At 36.3% G+C, this 25,179-nt stretch overlaps 2 protein-coding genes across 6 annotated transcripts in view; one reads left to right on the forward strand and one right to left on the reverse strand.

Annotated features, from left to right (window-relative positions):
• Positions 1-4,491, forward strand: part of MINDY2 (MINDY lysine 48 deubiquitinase 2) — a 98,702-nt gene extending 94,211 nt beyond the window's left edge. Inside the window, exon 10 of the transcript XR_014326495.1 lies at positions 3,830-4,491. The gene's annotated coding sequence lies outside the window, so the exon portion shown is untranslated. The remainder of the gene's footprint in view (positions 1-3,829) is intronic.
• A 3,866-nt stretch (positions 4,492-8,357) lies between these two features.
• The window catches only part of SLTM (SAFB like transcription modulator), a 44,459-nt gene continuing 27,637 nt past the window's right edge, over positions 8,358-25,179 (reverse strand). For 3 of the 5 annotated variants that reach the window (XM_082848925.1, XM_082848924.1, XM_082848923.1), the window contains exons 9-21: positions 24,607-24,725; positions 22,279-22,428; positions 21,961-22,064; positions 21,699-21,865; positions 21,134-21,219; positions 20,760-20,923; positions 18,174-18,354; positions 17,312-17,436; positions 16,308-16,478; positions 15,319-15,633; positions 15,061-15,205; positions 11,443-11,603; positions 8,366-9,574 (exon numbers count right to left, since the gene is read on the reverse strand). In XM_082848925.1, coding sequence (XP_082705051.1) covers positions 9,466-9,574; positions 11,443-11,603; positions 15,061-15,205; positions 15,319-15,633; positions 16,308-16,478; positions 17,312-17,436; positions 18,174-18,354; positions 20,760-20,923; positions 21,134-21,219; positions 21,699-21,865; positions 21,961-22,064; positions 22,279-22,428; positions 24,607-24,725 — 1,997 coding nt within the window. In that variant the 3' untranslated portion in view covers positions 8,366-9,465. Of the gene's footprint in view, positions 9,575-11,442; positions 11,604-15,060; positions 15,206-15,318; positions 15,634-16,307; positions 16,479-17,311; positions 17,437-18,173; positions 18,355-20,759; positions 20,924-21,133; positions 21,220-21,698; positions 21,866-21,960; positions 22,065-22,278; positions 22,429-24,606; positions 24,726-25,179 lie in introns of all 5 variants that reach the window. The other 2 variants (XM_082848926.1, XM_082848927.1) reach the window with 2 other exon arrangements.

Consider the following 25,179-nt stretch of genomic DNA (forward strand, 5'->3'; position numbering starts at 1 on the left):
ATTTTAAATATAGTAGTGTGTACATGTCAATCCAAACCAAATAACTGGGTGAACTGTGTGGTATATGAATTATCTTTCAACAAAGCAGTTTTGAAACAAACAAAAATCCTTAACAAAACTGCAGTAAATGAAATCCAGCCCCCCCCACACACACACATATACAAACTCCATAACCAAGTATGAATTTTCCCTGGTATGCAAAGTTGATTTAACATTTTAATATCAGTCAATGTAATTCAGCATATTAGCAGAATGAAGGGGAAAATCTATATACAGAAAAAGCATTTGACAAAATTCAACACCCATTTGCAATAAAAACTCTTAGCATATTAGGAAGAGCAGGGAACTTCCTCAGTCTCATAAAGGGTATAAATGAAAAACTCACAGCTGACATCACACTTCATGGTGAAAGACTGAATGCTTTTCCCCTAAAATTGGGTACTATGCAAGAATGTCTGCCCTCACAACTCCTATTCAACATTCGGTTGGAGATATTAGCCAATGCAATAAGGCAATGGGGGAGGGGAGGCATTTAGGTTGGTAAGGAAGATATAATGCTGCCTTTGTTTCCAGAAGACATGATAGTGTACATCAAAAACCTTGCGGCATCTCCAAAAAAGCTAGTAGAATTAATAAGTATATTTAGCAATGTCACAAGATATAAGGGCTCCATACAAAAATCAATTATGTTTCTATGTAGCAGCAGTGAACAATCAAAAATTAAACATTTTAAATACCATTTACAATAGCATCAAAAATATTAAATACTTAGGGATAAATTTAACAAAAATTGTTTAAGACTTATACACTGAAAATTAAAACACATTGCTGAGAGGTTTTAAAGAAGGCCTACTAAATGAAGAGATACTCGAATTATAGTTTGGAAGATTTGATATTGTTTGTTAATGTCAGTTCTCCCCAAATTTATCTATATATTCAACATAAATCATTCAAAATTCCAGCAGCATTTTTTGGTAGATATTGGTATTGGTAGGCTGATTTAAAAACTTACATGGAAATGCAAAGGGGTGAAATAAAGACTATGGTATTAGTGAAAATATAGACATACAGATCAATGGAGCAGAACAGACTTACATATATAGGGTAAGTTGATTTTTTTTAAACAAGGGTGCTAAGATAATAAATGGGGAAAAGATAGTGTTTTCAGCAAATTATACTGGAAAAACTAGATATCCATACAGAAAAAAAAATGTACCTCACCCCTTTAATGTATGCCATACATAAATCAACTTGAAATAGATTTTATCTAAATCAAAAACTAAAACTATACAAGTTCTGGACAAAAACATAGGAGAAAGGCATATGTGATCTTGGGGTAGGCAAAGATTTCTAAGATAGGACAAAACGTATGCATGAACCTTTAACAAAAATTGATAAATTGAACTTCATCAAAATTGAAAACTATTCTTCATCACAGCAAGATCTTTTTTGACTCACCTCCTAGAGTAATGAAAATAAAAACAAAAATAAACAAATGGGACCTAATTAAACTTAAAAGCTTTTTGCACAGCAAAGGAAACCATAAACAAGACAAAGAGACAACACACAGAATGGGAGAAAATATTTACAAATGATGTAACTGACAAGGGATTAGTCTCCAAAATTTACAAACAGCTCATGTGGCTTAATATCAAAACAAACAACCCAAACAAAAAATGGGCAGAAGGCCTAAACAGACATTCCTCCGAAGAAGACATACAGATGGCCCATAAACACATGAAAAGATGCTCAACATCACCAATTACTAGAGAAATGCAAACCAAAACTATAATGAGGTATCACCTCACACCAGTCAAAATGGCTATCATCAAAAAATCCACAAGCAACAAATGCTGGAGAGGATGTGGAGAGAAGGGAACCCTCCTACACTGTTGGTAGGAATTTAAATTGGTACAGCCACGATGGAGAAGAGTATGGAGGTTCCTTAAAAAACTGAAAAAAGAGCTACCATATGATCCTGCAGTTCCACTCCTGGGCATATATCCAGAGAAAAACATGGTCCAAAAAGGATACATGCACCCGGATGTTCATTGCAGCAATGTTTACAGTAGCCAAGACATGGAAGCAACCTATGTGTCCATCAATAGAGGAATGGATAAAGAAGATGTGGTACCTATATACAAAGGAATATTACTAAGCCATTAAAAATGAATTAATGCCATTTGCAGCATCATGGTTGGACTTAGAGATTGTCATACTGAGTGAAGTTAAGTCAGAGGAAGAGAAATATACGATACTGCGAATATGTGGAATCTAAAAAGAAATGAAACAAATGAACTTATTTACAAAACAGAAACAGACTCACAGACTTACAGAACAAACTAATGGTTACCAGGGGGGAAGGGGACAGTTAGGGAGTGTGGGACTGACATGTATACACTGTTATATTTTAAATGGATAACCAACAAGGACCTACTTTGTAACACAGGGAACTCTGCTCAATATTATGTTACAAGCTAAATGGGAAAAGAATTTGAAAAAGAATAGATATATGTATATGTGTAACTGAATCACTTCACCATACACCTGAAACTATCACAACATTGTTAATCAACTATACTCCAATATAAAATAAAAAGTTAAAAATAAAATGATAAATTTTAAAAAAACAAATGTTACTTTGTTTATCCTCTTATGTACTAAAACAACAAAGTCCATATTTTTCAAAGCCTTGTATCATGTTAAATATCAACTTTTCCTTAATGATTAAATCCCTATTGATCTTTTTAAAAATAAATAATAAAATAAATATAAAAATATTTTACAGTTAAAAAGTCCTAACCACCATCTGACTCTTCAGCAAGTTGTAGTAGTAACATCAAGGATCACTCATCACAGATCACCATAAGAAATATAATAATAATGAAAATGTTTGAAATACTGAATTATCAAAATATGACACAGAGACATGAAGTGAGCAAATATTTTGGAAAAATGGTGCCAATAGCCTTGCTCAATGCAGGGTTGCCACAAACCTTCAATTTGTAAAAAAGCAGTATCTGTGAAGCATGATAAAATGAGGTATGCCTTACATAATAAAAATAATAAATATTATATATATATACATATATATATACCCACACACATATTCCCAGCAATTCCACTCCTACATATTTACTCAAGAGAAATGAAAACATGTGCACAGAATTGTACACAAATATTCATACCAGTTTTATTCATAATAGCCAAAAACTGTCAACTCAAATTTTAATCAATAGGTAAATGCATAAAAAATTGTAGTACACCCATACAGTGCAATACTATACAGCAACAAAAAGGAACTACTGATATACAAAGCAACATGGATGAATTGCAAAAATGTTACACTGAACAAAAGGAGCCAGATACAAAAGTAGAGATTATTTTATGATTGTTTATATGAAACTCTAGGAAACAGAATCTCTAGTGATAGAAAGCAGATAAATTGTTGCCTAGGGCTGAACATGTGAATTGTAATAACCAGGAAAGGGCACGAGGAAAACCTTTAGTGATGAAAGTATTCTGCATCTTGAACATGGTAGTGGTTACTTGGGTGTATACACTTATCAAAACTCATTAAACTGTACACTTGAAATGTATGCATAATATTATTTGTAAATTTTACTTCAAAAATTTAAAAACTATTTCTACATACTAGCAACAAATGATGGAAAACTGAAATTTAAAATTCTATTTAGAATAGCATCAAACATACTAAATATAAATTTATCAAAATATGTGCAAGACCTATACACTGAAAACTAGACCTCGAGTTACCTCATTTGTCATTCACCATTTCCACCTTGAGATTTTTTTTTTTTTTTTGCAGTACGCGGGCCTCTCTCACTGTTGTGGCCTCTCCTGTTGAGAAGCACAGGCTCCGGACGCGCAGGCTCACCGGCCATGGCTCACGGGCCCAGCCGCTCCGCGGCACATGGGATCTTCCCAGCAGGGCACGAACCCGTGTCCCCTGCATCGGCAGGCAGACTCTCAACCACTGTGACACCAGGGAAGCCCCCCACCTTGAGGTTTTATGTTTAAATTTTTTAAAGTAGTTAAATAGAATGAGAATTATAAAGTGTAATATTTTTGCTTCGTAAGTACAAATTTTAATTAATGCAAAAAATACTTTATTGAACTGTAGTAATATCTTTTAAACTGAAAATTCTTTTTTAATCACTAATTTAAAACTAAATACAGGAAATGCTTATTATGGAAAATAATTTTGTCATATAGAGGAGGAGATGTTTAGAAATTATTTGCTTTGTGGTATCAAATATATCACATATATGTCACTGGTCATATCTCCCCTACACTGGATGAAATGACTTGAAGTGATCTTCTAAGTACATGCCTATGTTTGAATCTTGGTTCCACCACTTGCTATCTTTATGATCTTGAGCAAATTGTTCCTCCATTTCCACAAATTAAAATGGGAATAATAGCAGTACGTATACCTAAATCATAAGCCTGTTGTGGGAATTAAATGAGTTAATGCATGTAAATTACCTAGTACAATGCCTAGCACATGGTAAGTGCTCAATAAATACTAACTTCTGTGATGACGGTCAAGCTCATAATATATTTACCATGCCTGACAAACATTAAGCTTGAAGTATTAGTTACCTTATTATGTGACAAGACTTTTTTCCCCTTTAGACTCCTGTGATTAGTTAGAATGACCAGAGTTGCCTATATTTGAATTTTTATTATAAGTTAGACAGGAATCATAAAAGCCATAAATCTGCGGATAAAGAAATTGGGGACCATAAAGGTTAGGTTATATGCTCCAGTTAGTAGGATCAGAACCAGCCTCCAAGACTTCTAACTCTGGATCTAGTCTCTTAATCTTGGTATCTATCTATAATCCTTTTTAAAGGTGACTCTCCAGTTAACAGAATAAAAACAAAGTACTTCTTATCTAAATAATACATAATATTAATATTTCAGACCTCAACCAAGACAGTTCTAAAAGCCCGGGACACAAGTTCCTAAAGCTGATGCCGAAGTTCCCCTTCCCCTACCCCAAGTGATTCAACTATATGAAGTTATTAATCATCAGTTAACTAGAAAATTACATTAATCAGAGCATCTCATCCCACTGGCAAAAGACGGTGTTTCTGAAACTAAAATGACGTGTTGGAGCAGTGATGAGGAAAACTCTACTACTCATAAAATTGTCAGCTGCTCTTCAAAGAGCGTTTGGTCCTTCTTACTCTGAGCTATATCTCCATAGTGATTCTCAACCTCAATTGTTCCTTATCTTACAGAATAATATTTTAGAATTTTTAGTCTTATTATCCTATACTTAAGGAATGCACCATATATCTTACTTGTCATGGCATCTGATCTGTCTCCGCTCCACTCCATCTCCCAAATGCCTGGCAGCATATGATGAGTAAATTAATGAATTAATATATGTTGATGGATGTCATTAGAAATTTTAGAGAAGGAAAACTGTCTTTATCCAAATGACTGCTTATTGCTTGAGCTTTTGATGTACTTAGGCAGTCTCTAATAAACCGATAAAAATTTAACTATTGAGCAGATTTCATATTCTTGCTTCCTAACCCCATTGGCAAATCCAAGTGGGAAGCAAATATATGATTTGGTGAGCCTGGAGTTGGAGCAAGGATGATCTAATGGCTAATATTCATGCCTAAGGCAGGCATCTCCTCTGTGGCTTACATCTGATGGTCTGGGCAGACTGTCTCTAAATGGTCCCATTTCTTACTGGTGGCTTCTCCGAAGGGTAGCTTGGAAAGGCTTTTGGCCGTCCTCAAGCCCTTACCTCAATTTTCACCAGTTGCTCTCAAGGTTTCTTAGAAAAGTGTGTTGGTTACACCAATGCAATTTCAAGATAAAGCCCAGACCCCCACCCCAACCCCCATTCCTACCAGACTGCAGCCCCTAAGCCCCTTCTATGCAAATTCTGAATTCTCCATATATTTATTCGACAATTATATTGAGTAGCTACTAAGTGCCAGGTGCTCACGACATGGCAGTGAAAACAAAACAAAAAGCCAACAAAAATTGCTGCCCTCCTGGAGCTTACATCCCAGTTGGAAGAAACAAATGATAAATGTCAGATGGGAAGGGGGAGGGAGAATATTGAGGGTGGGCTAAGAGTGTGGCAGTTTTAAATATAACACCAGGGAAGGCATCACTGAGAACATGATATTTTCATGAAGACTTGAAGTGAGATATGTGGATATGTGGGGGAAGTGCATTCCAGATCAAGGAATCAATGCAAAAGGCCAGAGACAGGATGCTGTATTCAAGAAACAAGAAGAGGCCAATGTGATGGAAACAAAGTGAGCAAGGAGAGTAGCAGGAAATGAGGTGAGAGAAGTAGTGCAACTCCAAAGACTTCAGATTTATTCCAAGGGAGATGAGGTGATAATTTGAAGGTTTAAAACAGAGGAGAAAAATACATGCCGTTTGGTGGTGTGGACATAAGACAAAGACAATTAGCACAGAATACATAGGTGAAAATTAATTGTTTGGAACCTAACCGTTAAGCCTGGTTAGAAGGGCTATGTATAACAGAGAAAGGAAAGATAGCTTATTTTGCAGGAAGCACTTAAGGATTTCAGAAAACAATTCGTTGCAGGTAAAAATAGGCAGTATTTGTTGACTGATGCAGCTTAAGTGATGTAGGAAAGAGAATTTTATGTATGGCAGCCTTACGGACTTTGAAGATAGTGACTAAATGTTTGTGAGGATTAGCTAGTTTGTGTGTGGGGGGGGAAGTGAACATGTTAGATCAGAGGCACTGAGAGGAAAGCTAATTAAGCACTGGAGGTACTGGAAAAGATTCATCTTTAGGTAAGGAGCTGGATTAGACGAAGTTGGAAAAAATGCAAAAGTAATTTGACATTTTTACAGTTAAGGATTCAGTAAATGTTTAACTGTTGGAACAGGCTGAAGTATGGAGGAACTGAGTTAAGTGACAATCTAGCAAGGGATACAAACATAGGCAGAAGGGTTTCTGAATTTTTCTAGGCAACTCTGAAGATTTTTTTTTTCTTTTACAATTATTTTGGGCATGTGTAGTTTCTGACTTCAGTGTCCTGCCCAAGCTTGCTAAGACGGGCTTTTTCTTGAACCACTGTAAGCTGTTACTCCTAAATCACTGAAACCTTCTATATTATTGGATTGCTGAAACATTTTTGGATTGCTCAACAAGTATATGCAGAGTAACAAAATTTTCTCCTTTTCCTTGGTTTTGAGGAACCCATCTTCCTTTATAAAATCTCTAAAATTGGTTTTCACTACTGATCCTTAGCCAACCAGATCTCTAACAGGTGCCCCTAAACCCTAAGGGCTACTCCCAAACTCAATGCCAAAATTTCAGAAGGTGGTTTTGTTGGTTTTTTTCAACTTGAAAATGCTACACTATGGCAAACTGAGGAAAAAATAACTACCTACCAGTCTGTAGACTGTTGTACCATTCGGTGTAGGTGTAGAAGAGATTATAACAAATCAAAGATCTAATACTTTAAGAGATTACTTCTCAGATCCCCATCTGAAAAATGGGTAGGACAATAATTGTTACTTACAGTTAGTAGGATTCTTTTGAGTATTAGGCAAGCAACGCGCTTAAGATGCTTAGTACGCTGCCCAGCACGTAAAGTGCTTACGAATGTTAGCAACTGTGTAATCCCTTGTGGTAAGCACAGCTCCACTCTACAAATGAGGAAAAAAGATCAGAAGTGACACAGAGACCCAAAGTCACAAAGAGGCAGAGCAGAAGTTAGTTCACTCCAATACATACTGAGGCTTCCATTGTGCTGTTCTATAAAGCACATAGGGGATCAGGAAATGAAGAAGTAGACCCCTAGAGAGAGACACACACACACACACACACACACACACACACACACACACACACACAAAATCACCTGCTCCCACAACTGTAGAGTCAGGAAGGGAAGAAAAGGGTTTGAAATCCAGAACAATACAAAAAGTGCCAGTTCCCCCAGAGTCAAAGACAAGGGTACCCTGGCTGCCCACAGCACTCAGAAGTCTGAGCCACCTCATGGGCACAGCCATAACCACTCAGGGACACTTACAAGAACTTCTATAAAGACTCCTTCTCAAATCAAAAGGTGGCCTCAGAGCAATCCCTTGGCACCCATCTTTTACTCTGTACGAGCATACAGACTGCTGAGTTTTCCAAGAATCTAGACCATCTGAATTCCTCATCACTGATTTATATGAAGGAATATGCGAGGCTTTAAGAGGCGCTATTCTGAATTTACCTTGAAGGACTTTCCTGGAAAAGATGCCTTAAAGAAAAAAACCAGTAAGGTTAGTGCTTAAGGTTCCAACACTTCAACAAAGTGTGCTGCCCAGCTACTGAGATGAAGAGTCAAAGTTAGACTTATTTCCTAGGAACAAAAACCAAAAGTCTGTCGTTAAAGCTCTAAACCTAGTCAATTACTTGGAGTAAGGAAAAGGGCTGGAGGACTAACACCTAAAAAGCTGGAAACAAAGACACATACACTTCCAGGTGTGGATTTTTATTTTCACAAAGAGACAACAATGCCTTCCCACATACAAGTATTTACAAAACCCAACTGATTCACCAATCTAGAACCTGGGTTTTTTTTTTTTCCACTTCTCAACATAGTTGGGAATATGGAAACATTAATACCCACACAATTCCCAGAGATGGAATTTATCCATCAAACAGTGCAGATTACCTAGAAGTGCACTTACCTGCACAACTCAGTCTAAGAACCTCAGTGATACAAACCTCATGGCCAAGGTTTCAGTAATCTATTTGGTTTCATACCATGCAAACCTGAACAAGTGTGCTGCTACACTAAACTGAAAATCGGTTCTCATTTTACAATTAAAAAGGTTCTCAACGCTTTAGCAACTATACAGAATATGAAGGTTTATTTCAAAAAAGAGTACATTTTTTAAAACCAGGATACACAGATGCACTTAATGTAACAGTACCTTCTGCAAAAATAGGTTACATAATACTCAGAAATGCAAGGAACAATCTTATTCTCTAAAAATTAAACAGCAGACTTTTTAAGCTTAAACAGCCTTCAAAATGGAGGCTGAAAATGCTTGGTGACAAGAAGTAACTCTAGAGCCTGACACCACAGAGCTAATGCCGGAAATTAAACTACGACCACACACCTGCAAACTACGCTTTATATTCACACAGCATTAAAATGGTTTTGATTCCTATCTTTTCAAATGTGTCTTGGTGCTGCAAGAAAAAAAGTTGAATGATACACAAAACTATTAAAAGTTACAACAGAACTATTTAAACATCTTCTCCAAAATTGAGAAAAGCAATCATGTTAAATTTTAAAAAAAGAGAAAAAAGAAAAAGTCTGACAGAAATCTCAAGCAAGTCAGAGGTCCTCTTCATAAGTAGTCAAGTAAAGTTTACAGGAGATTTCAATAAATTATCTTGAAACCGTGGCAGAGAGCTAATTTTCAGAATCGTCGTGGAGGTCCACCCTTAAATGGCTTAAATCCAGAGCCACTTCCTCTTGGCATGGAATTGCCACTGATTTGTACAATTCTATTAATTGGGGATGCATTACTGAAAAAGGTTTAAAAGAAAAAAATGTCAGAGAACAAAAGAACAAATAATTACAGCTAATACCTAAAAAGTGATTATCATTTAACAGACACTGTTCTTTGTACTTTACACATATTAAATAATTTACTATTTTAACAGTCCTGTGAGGTATGTACCATTACTAACCCCACTTTCCTGATGAAGAAAGACAGATCTAGAAGCTAAGTAACTTGCCCAGGATCACAATGGTGATCTGATAATAAATGGTGGTGTGAGGATTTCAACTCAGGCAACCTCACGGCAAAGCCTCTGCCTCTTAGTAAGCCATTTAATGGTCTGTGAATGAATGGACTGGAGCAGTGTGTCTCAAAGTGTGGCCCCCAGATCTGCAGCATCAACTAGGAACTTGAACCTCTGAACTACAGGACATCATTCAAGAAATATTTTTGGAATTTCTTTTATATGTATAATGCAACACAGTAGGTACGAACGGATAATACAGGAATAAAGACCCACCCCAAAATCCTACAACAAATTTGGGAGGGAAAAACCCATGGTGAAATGGTTTAAGTAGGATAAAACCAAATTACAGAAAGGTGTGGATGCCAGGCTGAGGAATCTGGATTAGATCCTGTAACCTAAAGAAGCTGTTTGTAAGTTTTGGAGCAAGTAAACAGTGTAAGAAAACAGTCCCAACGGTTAAATTTAGAAATAACATGAAAAATGGAGGAGAGAAAACACTCATTTGGGAAGATCTGATAGGAGCTGAAATAGCAAGAAGACAAAGCTACCACAAATATATTTTTTTAACTGAACCATACTTAGAAATTTATGCTAGGAGCGGAGAAAGATAAAGATGAGGCCCAGTCTGGCAATGGCAAATCAAAAGAAGCTGGAGACAACAACTGAAACATAAAGGTTTTAAACAGCAGAGGAATGAGTTTGCTTGTGACCCTGAATTTCTGGAGACCTCCAAGCATTTACATGGAGATCATGATATAAAGCTAAAAATAAAAAACAGTATCTAAAATCCAACCGCGTGAAGGAGCCAGTAAGTAAATTAAAAAGGTAGAAAAGAAAATTATGGTACATTAGAAAACAGAGGAATGTTTTAAAAAAGGAAAAGCAACAGTGCTTAACCACCAAGGAGCCCAAGAACTAAGAAAATAAAGGAATCTATATTTGTCAAGAAAAAAGGTATTGGTGACCTTTAATAACCAAGGACAGAATGAGTGACAAGGCTGTGCAGGGCACAAGTATAGTAAACAGTCACTTAAGTTTGAGGCTAGAAGCAACCAACAGAAGAGTAGTAACTTGGATCACTGAGCCAAGCCACTGTTCTCTTCTAAGACAGATGAATGGGAAAGAAAAAAGGGCATGGGAGAGAGAGAGGCCAAACACTTGCCAGCTGAAGGGCCACAATGGATGTTGGTATGAAGAGAAAAGAAAGCTCGTCTCCTAGCATTTGAACAGGCTTTGGGATAAATGTCCAAAAATTTTGCTAGACCTATTTGAAAAGGGAGGAAGCAGAACATACTTTCAGTTTCTTCTTCCTTTCTAGGAATTTTCAGAATGATAGTGAACAAGAAGATGGTTCCAACATGAAATTAAAAAGCTTCATTATCTACTGGATTCTGACATAAATACCTACCTGTATCGAGACTGATATGCCTGAATGTCAATCAATTAACTTACAATGAGGAATGTTAACTCACAAATTAACATCAGCTGCCCTGGAGATTTTGGGTTAATATGAGGAAATATCTGGGCAGACCTAGGGTTGTTACTAGTTACAATTCAATCTCTCAGAAACTATAATGACCTTTAAGGAAAAGGAAAAAGGTTTGGTTGCATGCTGGCAGAAAAGTCTTAACTGATTAACTACTTACCTTGTATGCTGCGTTATCATGCCTGCTCCTGTCCGGCCATCACCCATTCGCCTTGCATCATGATAGCTAGGCCCTTGAGAAGGTGGACCATGCCATTCTTTCCTTGGTCCACTTGTGTCCCGTCCATGGCGGTCAACCACATGTCGTTCTTCAGGATAGTGCTAAAGAATAACATATTAAAAGAAAAATCAGGACAGACTCCGCCTCAGGCCAATTTACTTAAGGTGTACTTTCTTTTTTTTTGATAGATTTATTTTATTTTTATTTATTTTTGGCTGTGTTGGGTCTTTGCTGCTGCACGCAGGCTTTCTCTAGTTGCGGCAAGCGGGGGCTACTCTTCATTGCGGTGCGTGGGCTTCTCACTGCAGTGGCTTCTCTTGTTGCGGAGTGCAGGCTCAGTAGTTGTGGCCCACGGGCTTAGCTGTTCCACTGCATGTGGGATCTTCCCGGACCAGGGCTCGAACCCATGTCCCCTGCGTTGGCAGGCAGATTCTTAACCACTGTGCCACCAGGGAAGCCCCTTATGGTATACTTTTAATGTCAGAAGGAAATTAGTAAGATGTGTGAGAAGATGAAAGAATGAATAATATGAAAAAAGGTTTCTATCTACTTTGAACTAAGAAGCTTCTCAGGCTTCAGGGTAGAAAAGGCAGGACAGAATATGATTCAGCACTGTTATTTCTATACCTTCTAGCACCCATGTACTTTTTGACCCTTGAGTATTTCTGGGTCTATATGTAATGCCTGGATCTTCTATACATATGTAAGAAGGCATACTGAGAGGTCAAAACCTTAAGACAAATCAAGGTGGGGTATATGATCAACATGAAAATACCACATAGAAACAGGAGCTGTCATCTTACTGTACACAGTACTAGTTAGTGCTATGGCTCTTACAAGGTCTTACATCCATGACTATGAAGAAAAAAGAATAGTGAACATAAAGAAACAAAAGCAGAGAACTAAGGATCTGCAGAAAAAAAAGAGTCAAAAGTTATGACAGTTAGCCTACAGAAATCTGAAGGCGCCCTACAGAGATATGTTGGGTTGGCCAAAAGGTTCGTTCGGTTTTCCCGTAGGATGGCTCTAGTGGCGCTTAGTTGTCTTTAACTTCATTCAAAACAATTTTGTTAGATTGTATTGTGACAGCTGTCATATCAGCGTGCATTTAAAAAAAAACAAAAATTGGTGAATTTTTGTGTAGCCATTTTAATACTGAAGATGGAAGAAAAAAAGCCACATTTTTGGCATATTATGCTTTATTATTTCAAGAAAGGTAAAAACACAATTGAAACACAAAAAACAATTTGCGCGGTGTATGGAGAAGATGCTGTGACTGATCAAACGTGTCACAGGTTGGTTTGGGAAGTACTGTGTTGAAGATTTCTCGCTGGATGATGTTCCATGGTTGGATAGACCAGCTGAAGTTGACAGCAATCAAATCGAGACATTGAGAATAATCAACATTATACCATGTGGGAGATAGCCGACATACTCAAAATATCCAAATCAAGTGCTGAAAATCATTTGCACCAGCTTGGTTATGTGAATCGCTTTGACGTTTGGGTTCCATGTAAGTTAAGTGAAAAAAACCCTTCTTGACCGTATTTCCACATGCATTTCTCTACTGAAACATAACGAAAATGTTCCGTTTTTAAAACAAATTGTGACAGGCGATGAAAAGTGGATACCGTACTACAATGTGGAACGGAAGAGATTGTAGGGCAAGCAAAATGAACCACCACCAACCACACCAAAGGCTGGTCTTCATCCAAAGAAGGTGATGTGTATATAGTGGGATTAGAAGGGAGTCCTTCCAGAAAACCAAACAATTAACTCCGACAAGTACTGCTCCCAATTAGACCAACTGAAAGTGGCACTCAACGAAAAGCATCCAGATTAGTCAACAGAAAACGCAGAATCTTCCATCAGGATAATGCAAGACAGCATGTTTCTCTGATGACCAGGCAAAAACTGTTACAGCTTGGCTGGGAAGTTCTGATTCTTCCGCCATATTCACCAGACATTGCACCTTCGGCTTTCCACTTATTTTAGTCTTTACAAAATTCTCTTAATGGGAAAAATTTCAAGTCCCTGGAAGACTGTAAAAGGCACATGGAACAGTTCTTTGCTCAAAAAGATAAAAAGTTTTGGGAAGACAGAATTATGAAGTTGCCTGAAAAATGGCAGAAGGTAGTGGAACAAACAGTGAATACGTTGTTCAATAAAGTTCTTGGTGAAAATAAAAATGTGTCTTTTATTTGTACTTAAAAACCGAAGGAACTTTTTTGCCAACCCAATACTACAGTCAGAACAGCTTATAGACCAACACAATGAAAACCAAATTTCCAAGAGAGGAACAGGATCTCTTCCCTCAGGATACCTTTTGCAAAAAGGGTATGTGAATGCAAGGGCACTAGTCTACGAGACTTAAATTTTACTCTAACTAAGGCAGAATATCTGGATTATGTAACAAATCTTAAATGTTCTATTCAGGATAAATAGCTCAATGAATTCATCTATTGAACATTTCTACTTACTAGAAACATTAAAACTTAATAAATCCCAGCAGGCCCAAATCCATTTCAAAAATGCTTTGTAGGAAATGGAAAGTGCATAGTTGTATTAACTAGAATGCCAAGAGATTAAAAAGTTTTCTGGTAAAAAATGTTGCTACAAAACCTAATATGTATTCAAATACAAAACAGAGCACCAGAGTATACTACAGGCTGAAGGATGGAGACACACATGCACATACACACACACTTCAGAATTCTTTTCTGTATGTAATTTAAGAGAATATTCTATCTCTGCTACCGTCAACCCATATTATGCCAGTATTTCATTGACAGAATGCTTTCAAATCAGGTAAAAGGTTTTTGCTCATTTGAATTGCTAAGATATGTCCTCTGTCGAGATTCATTAACTTCTTAATAGAAAATATTCAAGTCAATAAAGTGTCACAAGAGTAAAAAAGGCAAATACAAAATATTCCACTTACCTACCTTTAAAAATAAAACAGCAAAAAAGAGACAACTGTTTTATTTCAGTTCTATACTTTAAGCTACTTAATAAAGTGGGAGAAAAGAGAGAGTATTATAAACCAAAAAAACAACAAAAAAAAGGAAAAGGTGAAAGAGAAACACAAGTAGGGGCCCAAGATTTCCCATCCAGTTTGAAAGCCTCAATTTCTTAAAAAAGAAATAAAGCCAGTCATCATTAGGAAGGCTCATCTATCTACCAAATATAACAATTCTCAAATTTTCGCAGGAAGTTTAGCAAAAATTTCAGGGCTACAATCATTTCATCATGTATGTAAGTCAAATCATTACACTGTACACCTTAAACTTACACAGTTCTTTCTGTATGTCAATTATATCTCAATAAAACTGGAAGGAAAAAAAAATTTCAGGGCTAGTATCCTGCTTCTCTGGACTACTATGTTCAACTACTGACTTGAAAATACAAGAGGCATTAAGATCTTTCACAAGAAACTCTCAATCATTCTAATCTAACTAGTCCAGTCCACACTCAAATGATACTATAGATACAATGTGTCTCATAAGTCCTTTAAATTTATTTCTGGAGAGTTGACAATAAACCTGCATAAGCATTTACCTGTGCTCCACTTCCTCGGTCTGTGATTACTCCTCTGTCTCCCTCTCTGTTTCCATAGCCTGAAGCATTACTGCGATTCCCAGGGGGAGCCCCTCTCACACTGTGCCCTGATACTTCTCTCCCAGATCTTTCTGGCCTTTCAACTCTGTTAAACAAAATCCAAAAACATACACAATCAAACTCTATTATACCTTTTTTTGAAAAACCCAAATGCATTATAAACCACCACTAGCTAGTCATTAGAAACTACACAAATACCTTGCTTCTCGTTTGTCGGTGGACATGCCTCCTTCACTCTTCCAGGAGGTTGGTCTAGATGGATTGGGCCCTCCTTCTCGAGGATGTCTAGGGTGAGCGATATCAGGCCTGTCATGAATGATCACTGTCCTCCTCTCATCTCGTTCCCCTCGTACTTCTCGCCTGTCTGTTTCTCTAAGTTCGTTTCTTGGTGGTAGAGGCTCATTTCTTCTGGAATCACTGAAATTTTTGGGATACCTTTCAAAACCTGGATCTTCTCTTCGTGCAGAAGGACGTGTTTTTTTCCCTTCACTGTGACCAACAAAACGTTCTCGCCTGTTATCCAAAACAAAGAACACAGGTCCTGAGAAGTACTTACTTGGCCTTATTCTTCTTAACTTTATTTGCATAACCTACAGTAATAACACCTTCTTTAAAAATTAACTTAAGATGGAAGAGATATGGGAACATATGTATATGTATAACTGATTCACTTTGTTATAAAGCAGAAACCAACACACCATTGTAAAGCAATTATACTCCAATAAAGATGTAAAAAAAAAAAACTAAATAAATAATAAATAAAAATTAACTTAAGGTAAGGTGACCAAAAATAGCCACAATTATTGATAATAACCTATATTCTTTTAAATTGAGCTAAATGTCTGGCATGAAGGTTGGTTTTTTGCCATCCAAGGGAAATTACATCAAGTCAGTCAAGTCACTACCAACCTAAGGGATATTTTACTGTTCTTCACAGTTGAGGCCCATCCAAAGTTAACAGTACTCCCACTTAGATAAAACCAACCTACTTAACTGTGTTATATGGTGGCCTATAAAACTAATGTTGAATACTGAATCACAGTCTCATTAACAAATACAAAAACCAAACATATGATTTGTTCTGACCACTCAGGTATGACCTGTACTTAAGATTTTAACTGAGAACCAAACTATCACTAACAAGGCTCATATACCAAATACAGCATTTTTCAACATAATCTGTTTACCTTTCAAAAGATGAAGACTGTATTGATGAACTCTCAGGAAACCTGCCCCTCTCTCGGTGATCAAAGTCATTAAATCTATTCTGTTGTCGAGAGTAGTCAGATCCGTGGCCGAATCGTGCATCTGTATCTAGAGACAACTTTTTATTCTCGCTCCAGTAAGGATCATCTCGCCTTGAAGAAAAATATTTGCTTGTTTATATAAATTAGTTTTACAACAATCAAATAACACTTACTTGGAGTCATACATACCACATGCTAGGAACTGTGGATACAGAGGGCTAATAAACTCAAGATAAAACATTGTTACAAGAACAAGCTAGCAAAAAATTGTTGTTATACAAAGTCATATAGTTATTAGAGGAATTTCACAGGAAAGAAAATAGTTGAAGAATTGTTTGTTTTCAAATTACTAAATGGAAAAGACAAATAAGATAAACACTTGATACCATTTTATGATAAAATTCTAACTAGGTGTATACAACCTTTTTGGTTATACTTAACTTTGGAAAGGTTAGAGGGGTCAGTCCCAAGCACAATTCATTCACTCCACTTATTTCTCAACACTATCAACTAAATCTCACAGAATGTATAATGAGAAAATTAAATGACTATATTGTATTTTGAAATCTATTAAGAACCATGAATGCAAACACATACAGAATCTATATTTTAGTCTTCCCAAATTTGACTTTGATTTCTGTACCATCTGCACTACCCTGTAAGAATTTTCAAAATGGGTCTGAGTTTGAGAGCCATTGCTGAAGTCTACCATGTATTTCCAGTCATAGTGGAAAAACATTTGCATTAGGAAGGGAAACAGAAGAGCAGACTCTTCTACTTGACAATGCACTGGGTCCAATTCAATACTGCAATCATTCCCATCCCTGTTGATCATGACCCTCTACTCCAGTGATGGGTGCCTGTACTCTCCAATTCTAGAGTTAGTCTTAGCTTGGACTAAGGAATAAGATAGTAAGCTACTGTTAAAGAAAGTAAGCAACTACCTATGATCTACATCACGTGGGCGTTTCAAAGAATTCCTTTTTTCTTGTTCATAACGAAGCTGCTGCTGTTGCCTTCTCAGTTCCTCTCGTTCTCGAGCAATACGTTCAGCTTCCTTACGTCGTTCCTTCAGACAACATAGAAGGAAGAACCAACCAATGCAAAATGAAAACATAAGGTAAGTATATATGCAACTTTGTTTTAATCCTGTCATTAAGAAACCATCATAGGCAAGCACCAGGCAAAACACATACCTGGGACAAATAAAAAATTCTGACTTCAGTAATTAGCAATCTAAGCTATGACTATTGTTCTGCAACATTAAAGTTAACAGAGACTGGGTGTTAAAAGCTGGCAATTTTTTAAATTTGGAAGGTCAAATTTAGTTTAATAATTTTAAACAAAAGCACCTAAAGGGAATTAGAAATAGAGTTCTTAATACGTATGAAGATTAAGTGCCTTAAAACCTTGGATGCAATTCTGCAAAGAGAGGCATTATTTCCTTCCAGCCTTGGGAAATCACTCCCACTATAATATGTAAGGAAATAGTTATTTTCTAAGAATGGGATAGTGACAGAGCCTGGATTACAACTACTCTGGACTCATAGTCCTATGCTCAGACTATTAGGCTGCCATGATATTGCAGAGCTCGAGGTATTACCAATTGGCTAGAACAAAGTCATGACTAAATGTATTTTTAACTAGCACCTAATTCACTGTTACCTTTCAGGGACACTTAATAAATGCTCATTAGCTAAACTTATTCTATAGAAGCTTTACAACATGTAAAGCAAATTTTAGGGCAAAAATCACAGGGTTTGAAAAAGGTCAGTTATTTAAGATGAAAAGATTTTCTGACTGCACCTGTTCAATACGAATGCGTTCCCTTTCCAAGCGTTCGCGTTCCATTCTCTCTCTCTCTAGTTTTTGCCTTTCAATTTCTAGGCGCTCTCTCTCTCTCTGTAAGCGTTCCCGTTCTTCCCGTTCACGAATTATTCTAATGCGTTCTCGCTCTCGACGCTCTCTTTCTGCAATCTCTCTTCGTCTAACAAAAATCAGTATTTAGAAATACTTAAATTATGCTAGCACTGTGTGAAAGAGAATAGCTTTTGAATTTGTATTTTTCCTTGAGGTTGGCAATTTTAAACTTCAACTCATTCTAAGTAGTTTTAATGTAATTGGAAAGAGAACTCAAAATAAAACTTTAAACAGATTTCAATAGTGTCACTTATTTATTAAGACTGTCAACTGAACAGCTGAATTTTATAGAGTAGTTGCCTCTTACATGATTCCTGTTTAAATAAAAATCCCACTATAACAGCCCATTAATTAATCAACATTTTTAAAAGGAGATATTCTACATACATGAGTTTGCAAAACTACAACTTCTACTGTTTTTGATAGAAAAATAGGATATAGTCTATCTCCTTAAAATCAGGTAGGCCTTATTTTTGATATCTTGGGATCATAACCACCAGCATGAATTACAGCAAATGCTGTATATAATAAACGGTTGCCTCAAAGCCTCTTTTGGAGTGTTCACAGCCCATAATAGATGGCTCCAGGTAACATGCTTCTTTGATTCAGGAGGTAGTTCAAATGTTTGCTCAACTAAATTATTATATTAAGACTTTTAACAGCTTTTGGTTTTTTTAAAAAATCATTTCCTTACTTTAAGGCACCCAGTGTATTTTGTCTATCACCATGTCTTCCCCTAGTAACCCAGTGGTTCTCAACGGTTCAGTACTGCCCCCATGGAAATCTGAGGAGCATTTTTAATTATCACAATGACCATGGGGCGGTTACCAGCAATTAGTGAAGGGGACCAAGGATTCTAAATATCTTCCGATGCGTGGAATAGTCAAGATAGTTCTGCATAACAAAAAACTGTCCAACACTCCTAATATACCTTTCAAATACCATAATGGACATTCATGTCATCAAAACAAAATCACCTCTAGAGAAAAAAATCTAGCTCTAGAACTTAACTAATGTTTAACAAATGCTAGGTTCATTTGCTTTGGCGTGGGTTTATGTACACTAAAGTTTCCAGGAATGCAACTCCATATAAGTAAGAGGGAAAATTATACTTTCTTGAGAACTTCACCAAGAGTTGTTCACCATTTCAGATGTCATGTCGTAACGTCAACAACACTCCTGGTATTTGACTCACCAATATGACAAACCGGTATCAATCTGTGTTTGTAGCTGTCACATTCTCACTGAGTCTTAAGAAGGGTGCAAACATCTGACTACTTCATTAGATCTTCTAGAGAGTCATGCCTAAACATTCATATCTGGAATATATGCTTCATTATAAATTACTTTCATTTTTCCTTCGTATTACAGTTAAGGCTTTATATTGATATTTTTCGTATATTTGTATAGGTAGGTATATTATATACCAATTTCGTTTCAGATTAGTAAAGGAGGTGCTGCAACTCTTTTGTTTACTATGAAAGGGGTGCTGGTCTAACGGGTTTGAGGAGTGCTGCCTAATAACTCCCACTCCCACCCTCCTCTCAACTTGTGGTCCTCTAAACAGGAGGCTAAGCGTGCTGAGACCTCTTCCAACAAAGGTTCTGAGTAATGCAAGGGTTATTTCCTTTAGGTAAACTGTGTGGCAATCACAGTATTATTTAAGTTGCTAAAAGTATCTCTGGTAGTTCCGAGCACTCTTGTGAATGAATAGATGAAATTTCATGGTAAGTGACCATTTGACAGTATAGGTTAATATTTGGAAATTTATATTATGAAACACTTTCACAAGAATATTTTAAGTGGCATCCAAAAATTGATATATATGAAAGCAAACTGGCACTCATGATGAACTATTGAGATATTGCCACTAAAAATAGAAATGTTTTGTTCTCATTTTGTTTTAAAAAGAATGCCTGCTTTGGGACAGAGCTTGAACACAATAAGGTTCACAGGGTTAAATCTGCCTTCACTTGGTCTCTAATTCAAAGTACAATAAGTTTTCCCTAAAATGTCAACATATTATTTGACCACTATAGCTTACATTGAGACTATCCTATCTCAAAAATCAATTTTTCCTTTAAAGTCATGTTTTTTATGGCGGCAGCTTTGGAGTAGAGGAAAGAGCATTGGACTTGGAGTCAGAAGACTTGGGTCTGAGTCCCGACTCTGCCACTCATTAGCCATGTGGCATTGGAAGAGTCATTTAGCCTCTCTGGGCCTCCATTTTTTTCACTTATATAATGGACATAACTAACCTTACAGAACTGTCAAGACAGAGATAATAGATGGAAAGGTATTTTGTAAATCATAAAATACTATGCAAACTTAAGAAATCAGTAGGTTTTACTGCACTTCTTAAAAGTGACAAATATCTTTCTGTAGGAATACAATTTCCAGAAATCTGGTTTATAACTAGTGTTAAAGATGTACCTATAGTTAAAGACAGGTATAAACAGACTCTTTTCCTACCTTCGAAGTTCCATTGCTCGTCGCAATCTTTCAAAACGAACTAAATGTTCTCTCAATCTTTGTTCCTTCATCTTTTCAAAAGGCAAGATGTCTTTCCTCCTGTAGTCTTTGTCCCTTTTTTTATCTAAGCTAGCTCTCTCCTTTTCCTTGCTTCTTCCATGAATCTGTAGAAAAAAAAATTATAACAGGACTACAAGTTAAAATAATTTTGTTTTTTCAAGTTGAGCTGGTCATTTAAAAAGCCTAAATGAGTAATGACATTCCCCTTTTCTTAGGTTTCCTAGCATGGAAGTATGCAAAATGGTTAGAGATACTGACTTAGCTTCTTTTGGGAACAGGTGGAATAGTATACAACATCCATCTCAGAGACTTACTTTCTCATATCTTCCCCTTCTTGATGGCCTACAATGATCTCCTTTAGTTTGGTCTAGTATTACCATATGTCCTGGACTCTTTGAACCTAAGAGGAAAAAGAAAAAAAATTAGATAAGCAAATATCTAAAAATATTTCAGTAAAAAAGAAAATATAATGTAAAAATGCTGAATTCTTAGACAACCAAATATTCATAAACGAATACATGAAATAAAAAACCTATTCTATGAGAACTTAAAGGTAAAGAGTTTTTAAAGCTTGATCTGCTAACATAAATACTTTCAGAGATACCAAAAGATCAATTACATAGCTATTACTCATTGACCGTTTTCAGCCAGCCTAGATTTAACAGTAAATGGGCTTAGGTGGAAGAAGACATCTGTTTCCTAAGAGTGGAAAAGGAGAAGACAATCAGTCTATTAGACCTCCTTTTCTACCACAGTGACATCTAATAACAAAGTTTAAAATATTTATCTGGATTGTAATCTCAAGTTTCCCCTTCCACTGTAAAAATTAAATTGTAGGATGCATTAGAAAGGGACTGAGAAGAAAGATGCATAGCATACTTATTCGTTTCTTTTCTTCACTTTTTTTAATCGATTCTGAAGTTTGGCCACTTGATCCATTATCATTCTTCTCATCTTTACCTTCTATTTTCTTAGTATCCTTGCTTTCTTTTTTTTCAGGTTTCTCAGACGACCTCTTCTCTTCTTTTTTGACTGAGGCTTGTGTCCTGACCATACCACAACACGCAAGAAAACAAAATGAGGACTACTTCATCAGTGTACCAAGAAAGTCTATATGCTTATCAACAAAATAAATCCTTACTTGCTACTTCTATCACTCATATTTTTTTTGTCTCCAGAACTTCTTGAACTACTCTTTTCATCATTTTCTTTCTTCAATTCTTTCTTAGAAGGATCACCTTTAACCTGAAAGGTTTAAACAGAAAAAAATATGTGTTTTAACGTTACACTTTTATGTTTATAAAAAGTATGTTGATGGTAGAAAATTTGGAAAACAGAAATGAATATATAAAATTAAAAATCATTCCTAATTCTACTCCCTACCAGTGTAACATCTTTAAATTGAAAATTACTAGCCCTCAAAGTAACCTCCCTTTTATAAACACTTAAGCAAGCTTACTTTTTCAACAGAAATTAGCTGTCCATGCAGCTCAGTGCGATGAAGATGTGCAATACATCTGGACACCTCTGTGCTTGAAGACATAGTTACAATGCCATAGCACTTGGCCCCGGGACTTCGAGCATTTGTGACTACCTTTGCACTCAGAACCTGTAAAATGAGATTATACTTTAGAAAGTTTTACAACTTTATAACCACATACATTTCTAAATAGATTAAACTTCAGAATGAAGACTATTCAAATTAAAGGATATGTTCAGGATGTATAAATTCAGGATAAATTTAGGACATATATTATTCTATGATCACCATCTACCTGTAAGTACTCAGTAAATATTCAGGGGAACAATTTAAAATGTCAAAAAGCAATTTAACCTGCTTTTAGTTTTTTCCTTTTTTTTTCCTTTCAAATACATTGCCAAAACACAGTCACATCAATGAAGTAATGGCACAATTAACGAAAGCAAAGAAATAATATTTTCAATTAGATTTGGGTCAAAAATTCCCTATCAAAGGCTCCCCCTGAATCTCTTAAAGATATTAAAACAAAAAGGGTTAAGTTCCTAGAAAGTGTCTAGATAAGTGTTAACACTTTTCTATATTGGGTCTTTCAAAAATAAAGAATCTGCCACATGTAAAAAAGCAACCTTAAAAATACACCCTAGGACTTCCCTGGTGGCGCAGTGGTTAAGAATCTGCCTGCCAATGCAGGGGACACAGGTTTGAGCCGTGGTCTGGGAAGATCCCACATGCCGTGGAGCAACTAAGCCCGTGAGCCACAACTACTGAGCCCGCGCACCTAGAGCCCATGCTCCGCAACAAGAGAAGCCACGACAACGAGAAGCCCGTGCACTGCAACAAAGAGTAGCCCCCGCTCGCCGCAACTAGAGAAAGCCCGCGCACAGCAACGAAGACCCAATACAGCCAAAAATAAAAACAAATAAATTAATTTTTTTTAAAAAACACCCAAAAGACACACTTTCCATCTATGTACTTTTAAAATGTATACCAATATAAAAGTGACAAATAATTTCAATTCTATAAAATGAATAAGAGAGACAAGGCAGGGGTGGATGAGTGAGAAGAAAAGCGAGAGAGAACAATGTAGTGCTGAATAAATAGGAACAGGGACGCAGTGTCAGGAAGAGGAACGTAAGGAATTTAGGAGGCTGTATGGTGTGGGTAGCTGGTAGCTATCAGCTTTTATCTCAACTCTGGGAAACACTGACTTGCCCCAACAACAGCTTAATTCTTAAGCCTGAGGTCCTTGTTATAAGTACATGGTTTCCTAATATAGTTTTAATCCTAACAAATGCCAACATCAAAATACCGTTTTTACAGCTCTAACAATAAATTGTTGAAAATAGAACCAAAAATACACCACAGCTGATCATGGGACCACAAGTCTCAGTGTTCTGTATCTGACATCTACAAGAACCTCCTTAATGTGCAGGTAACTCTCTAATTAGAAGAAGAAAAAAAAACTCCTAAAATCAATAAGATAGATTTTTGTAACACTCATTAATGGCTATTTACTGTTAATGGTCATTAATTTAATAAATATTTGAAAGCCTACCATGTGCACACATAGTATAGCAGATAAAGATCCCTGCTATCAAAGAGTTTACAGCAGAGTAGGTTATATACGATGTACCAATATATTGTACACTAAAATGTAAAGTAGAAAATAGTGAGTGCCCTAAGGGATGCAGATCAATTGCAACTTAATTCAACAGACATTATTTGAATATTCAATTCATTTAATCATTGACTATTTTTCTCTTCTGTTAGGGCTCCCCTCATATGCCAGAAAAAGTTCTCCTGATGAACCAACCACAGTAAAGCCTCCCTTTGCTAACACCCTGCACTCTTCCTTCACAGCACATATCAAAACTTCTGATTAAGTTTCACCAGTTTTACATTTTTCACCACAACTGTACTGGAATTTGTATAATGAGAAGGACCACATCAGTTTTGGGGTTTTTTACCTCATATTCTATATCCCATTGCCTAATATTAATCTACCTATATTTTCCAAATGACCAGATCGGCCTCAGCAATTCTAGGTCCAAGAAATATCATGATGAATGTGATGAATCAAAATCCTTGGCTTAAATGGGCTCAAAATATGAGCTCTTAATAGAAGATTCCCAGGGCTCAGAGTGAGATTATATGATGAAACTCACCATTACTACAGAACTCAATAATTATGCCTGTAACAGTCCTAAGAGAGACAAGAAACTAGATTTTATATATACTGTTTTGAATATAACCTCTATTTAGAATGGAGATACCAGAAAGATGGATAAAAAGGTAAAAAGAATGTACCTTTCCATATTTGCCAAAGAGGTTCTTCAAATCAGCAGCTTTGGTATTAGAAGAAAGTCCACTAACCCAGATATTTTTAGTTGAGCTTCCACTGCTACCACTAGTACTACTTGTACTTCCTAGAATAGATTTAATATCAGAAGTTTAAGTACCTCAATTGGAATTTTTTAAAACACAATTATTAGGGCCATATTCTTCCAAAATTATAATACCCTCTAATGTTGATAGTACAACTTTACTACATCAAAATCCTACACATCTATTATTAAAATCAAACACAATAAGAGATAATACAAACATGTCTGAACATTTGTACATTTCCTACTGCACGAATTTTAAGACAAAGTAGGCAGAAAAAATAAATTACATGTCTTGGACTTTTGCTGTTAAGCTCAATAACTTGTACTCAACCACTGCACTGAATACAGGGAACCAGGAAGTAGTCATCTAGGAATGTACAGACTGCTTAATTACCTACATCTGTGGTGGGCTTTAGCTCCTGAGAAACTTGGGAGCGCAAAGGGAAAAGTCAAACAAAGGGATAAACTGTTTTCAAGAATCTGAATGTTTAAT

Source organism: Leucopleurus acutus (genome assembly GCF_964270905.1).
Source record: "Leucopleurus acutus genome assembly, chromosome: 1".
Taxonomy (NCBI): Eukaryota; Metazoa; Chordata; class Mammalia; order Artiodactyla; family Delphinidae; genus Leucopleurus; species Leucopleurus acutus.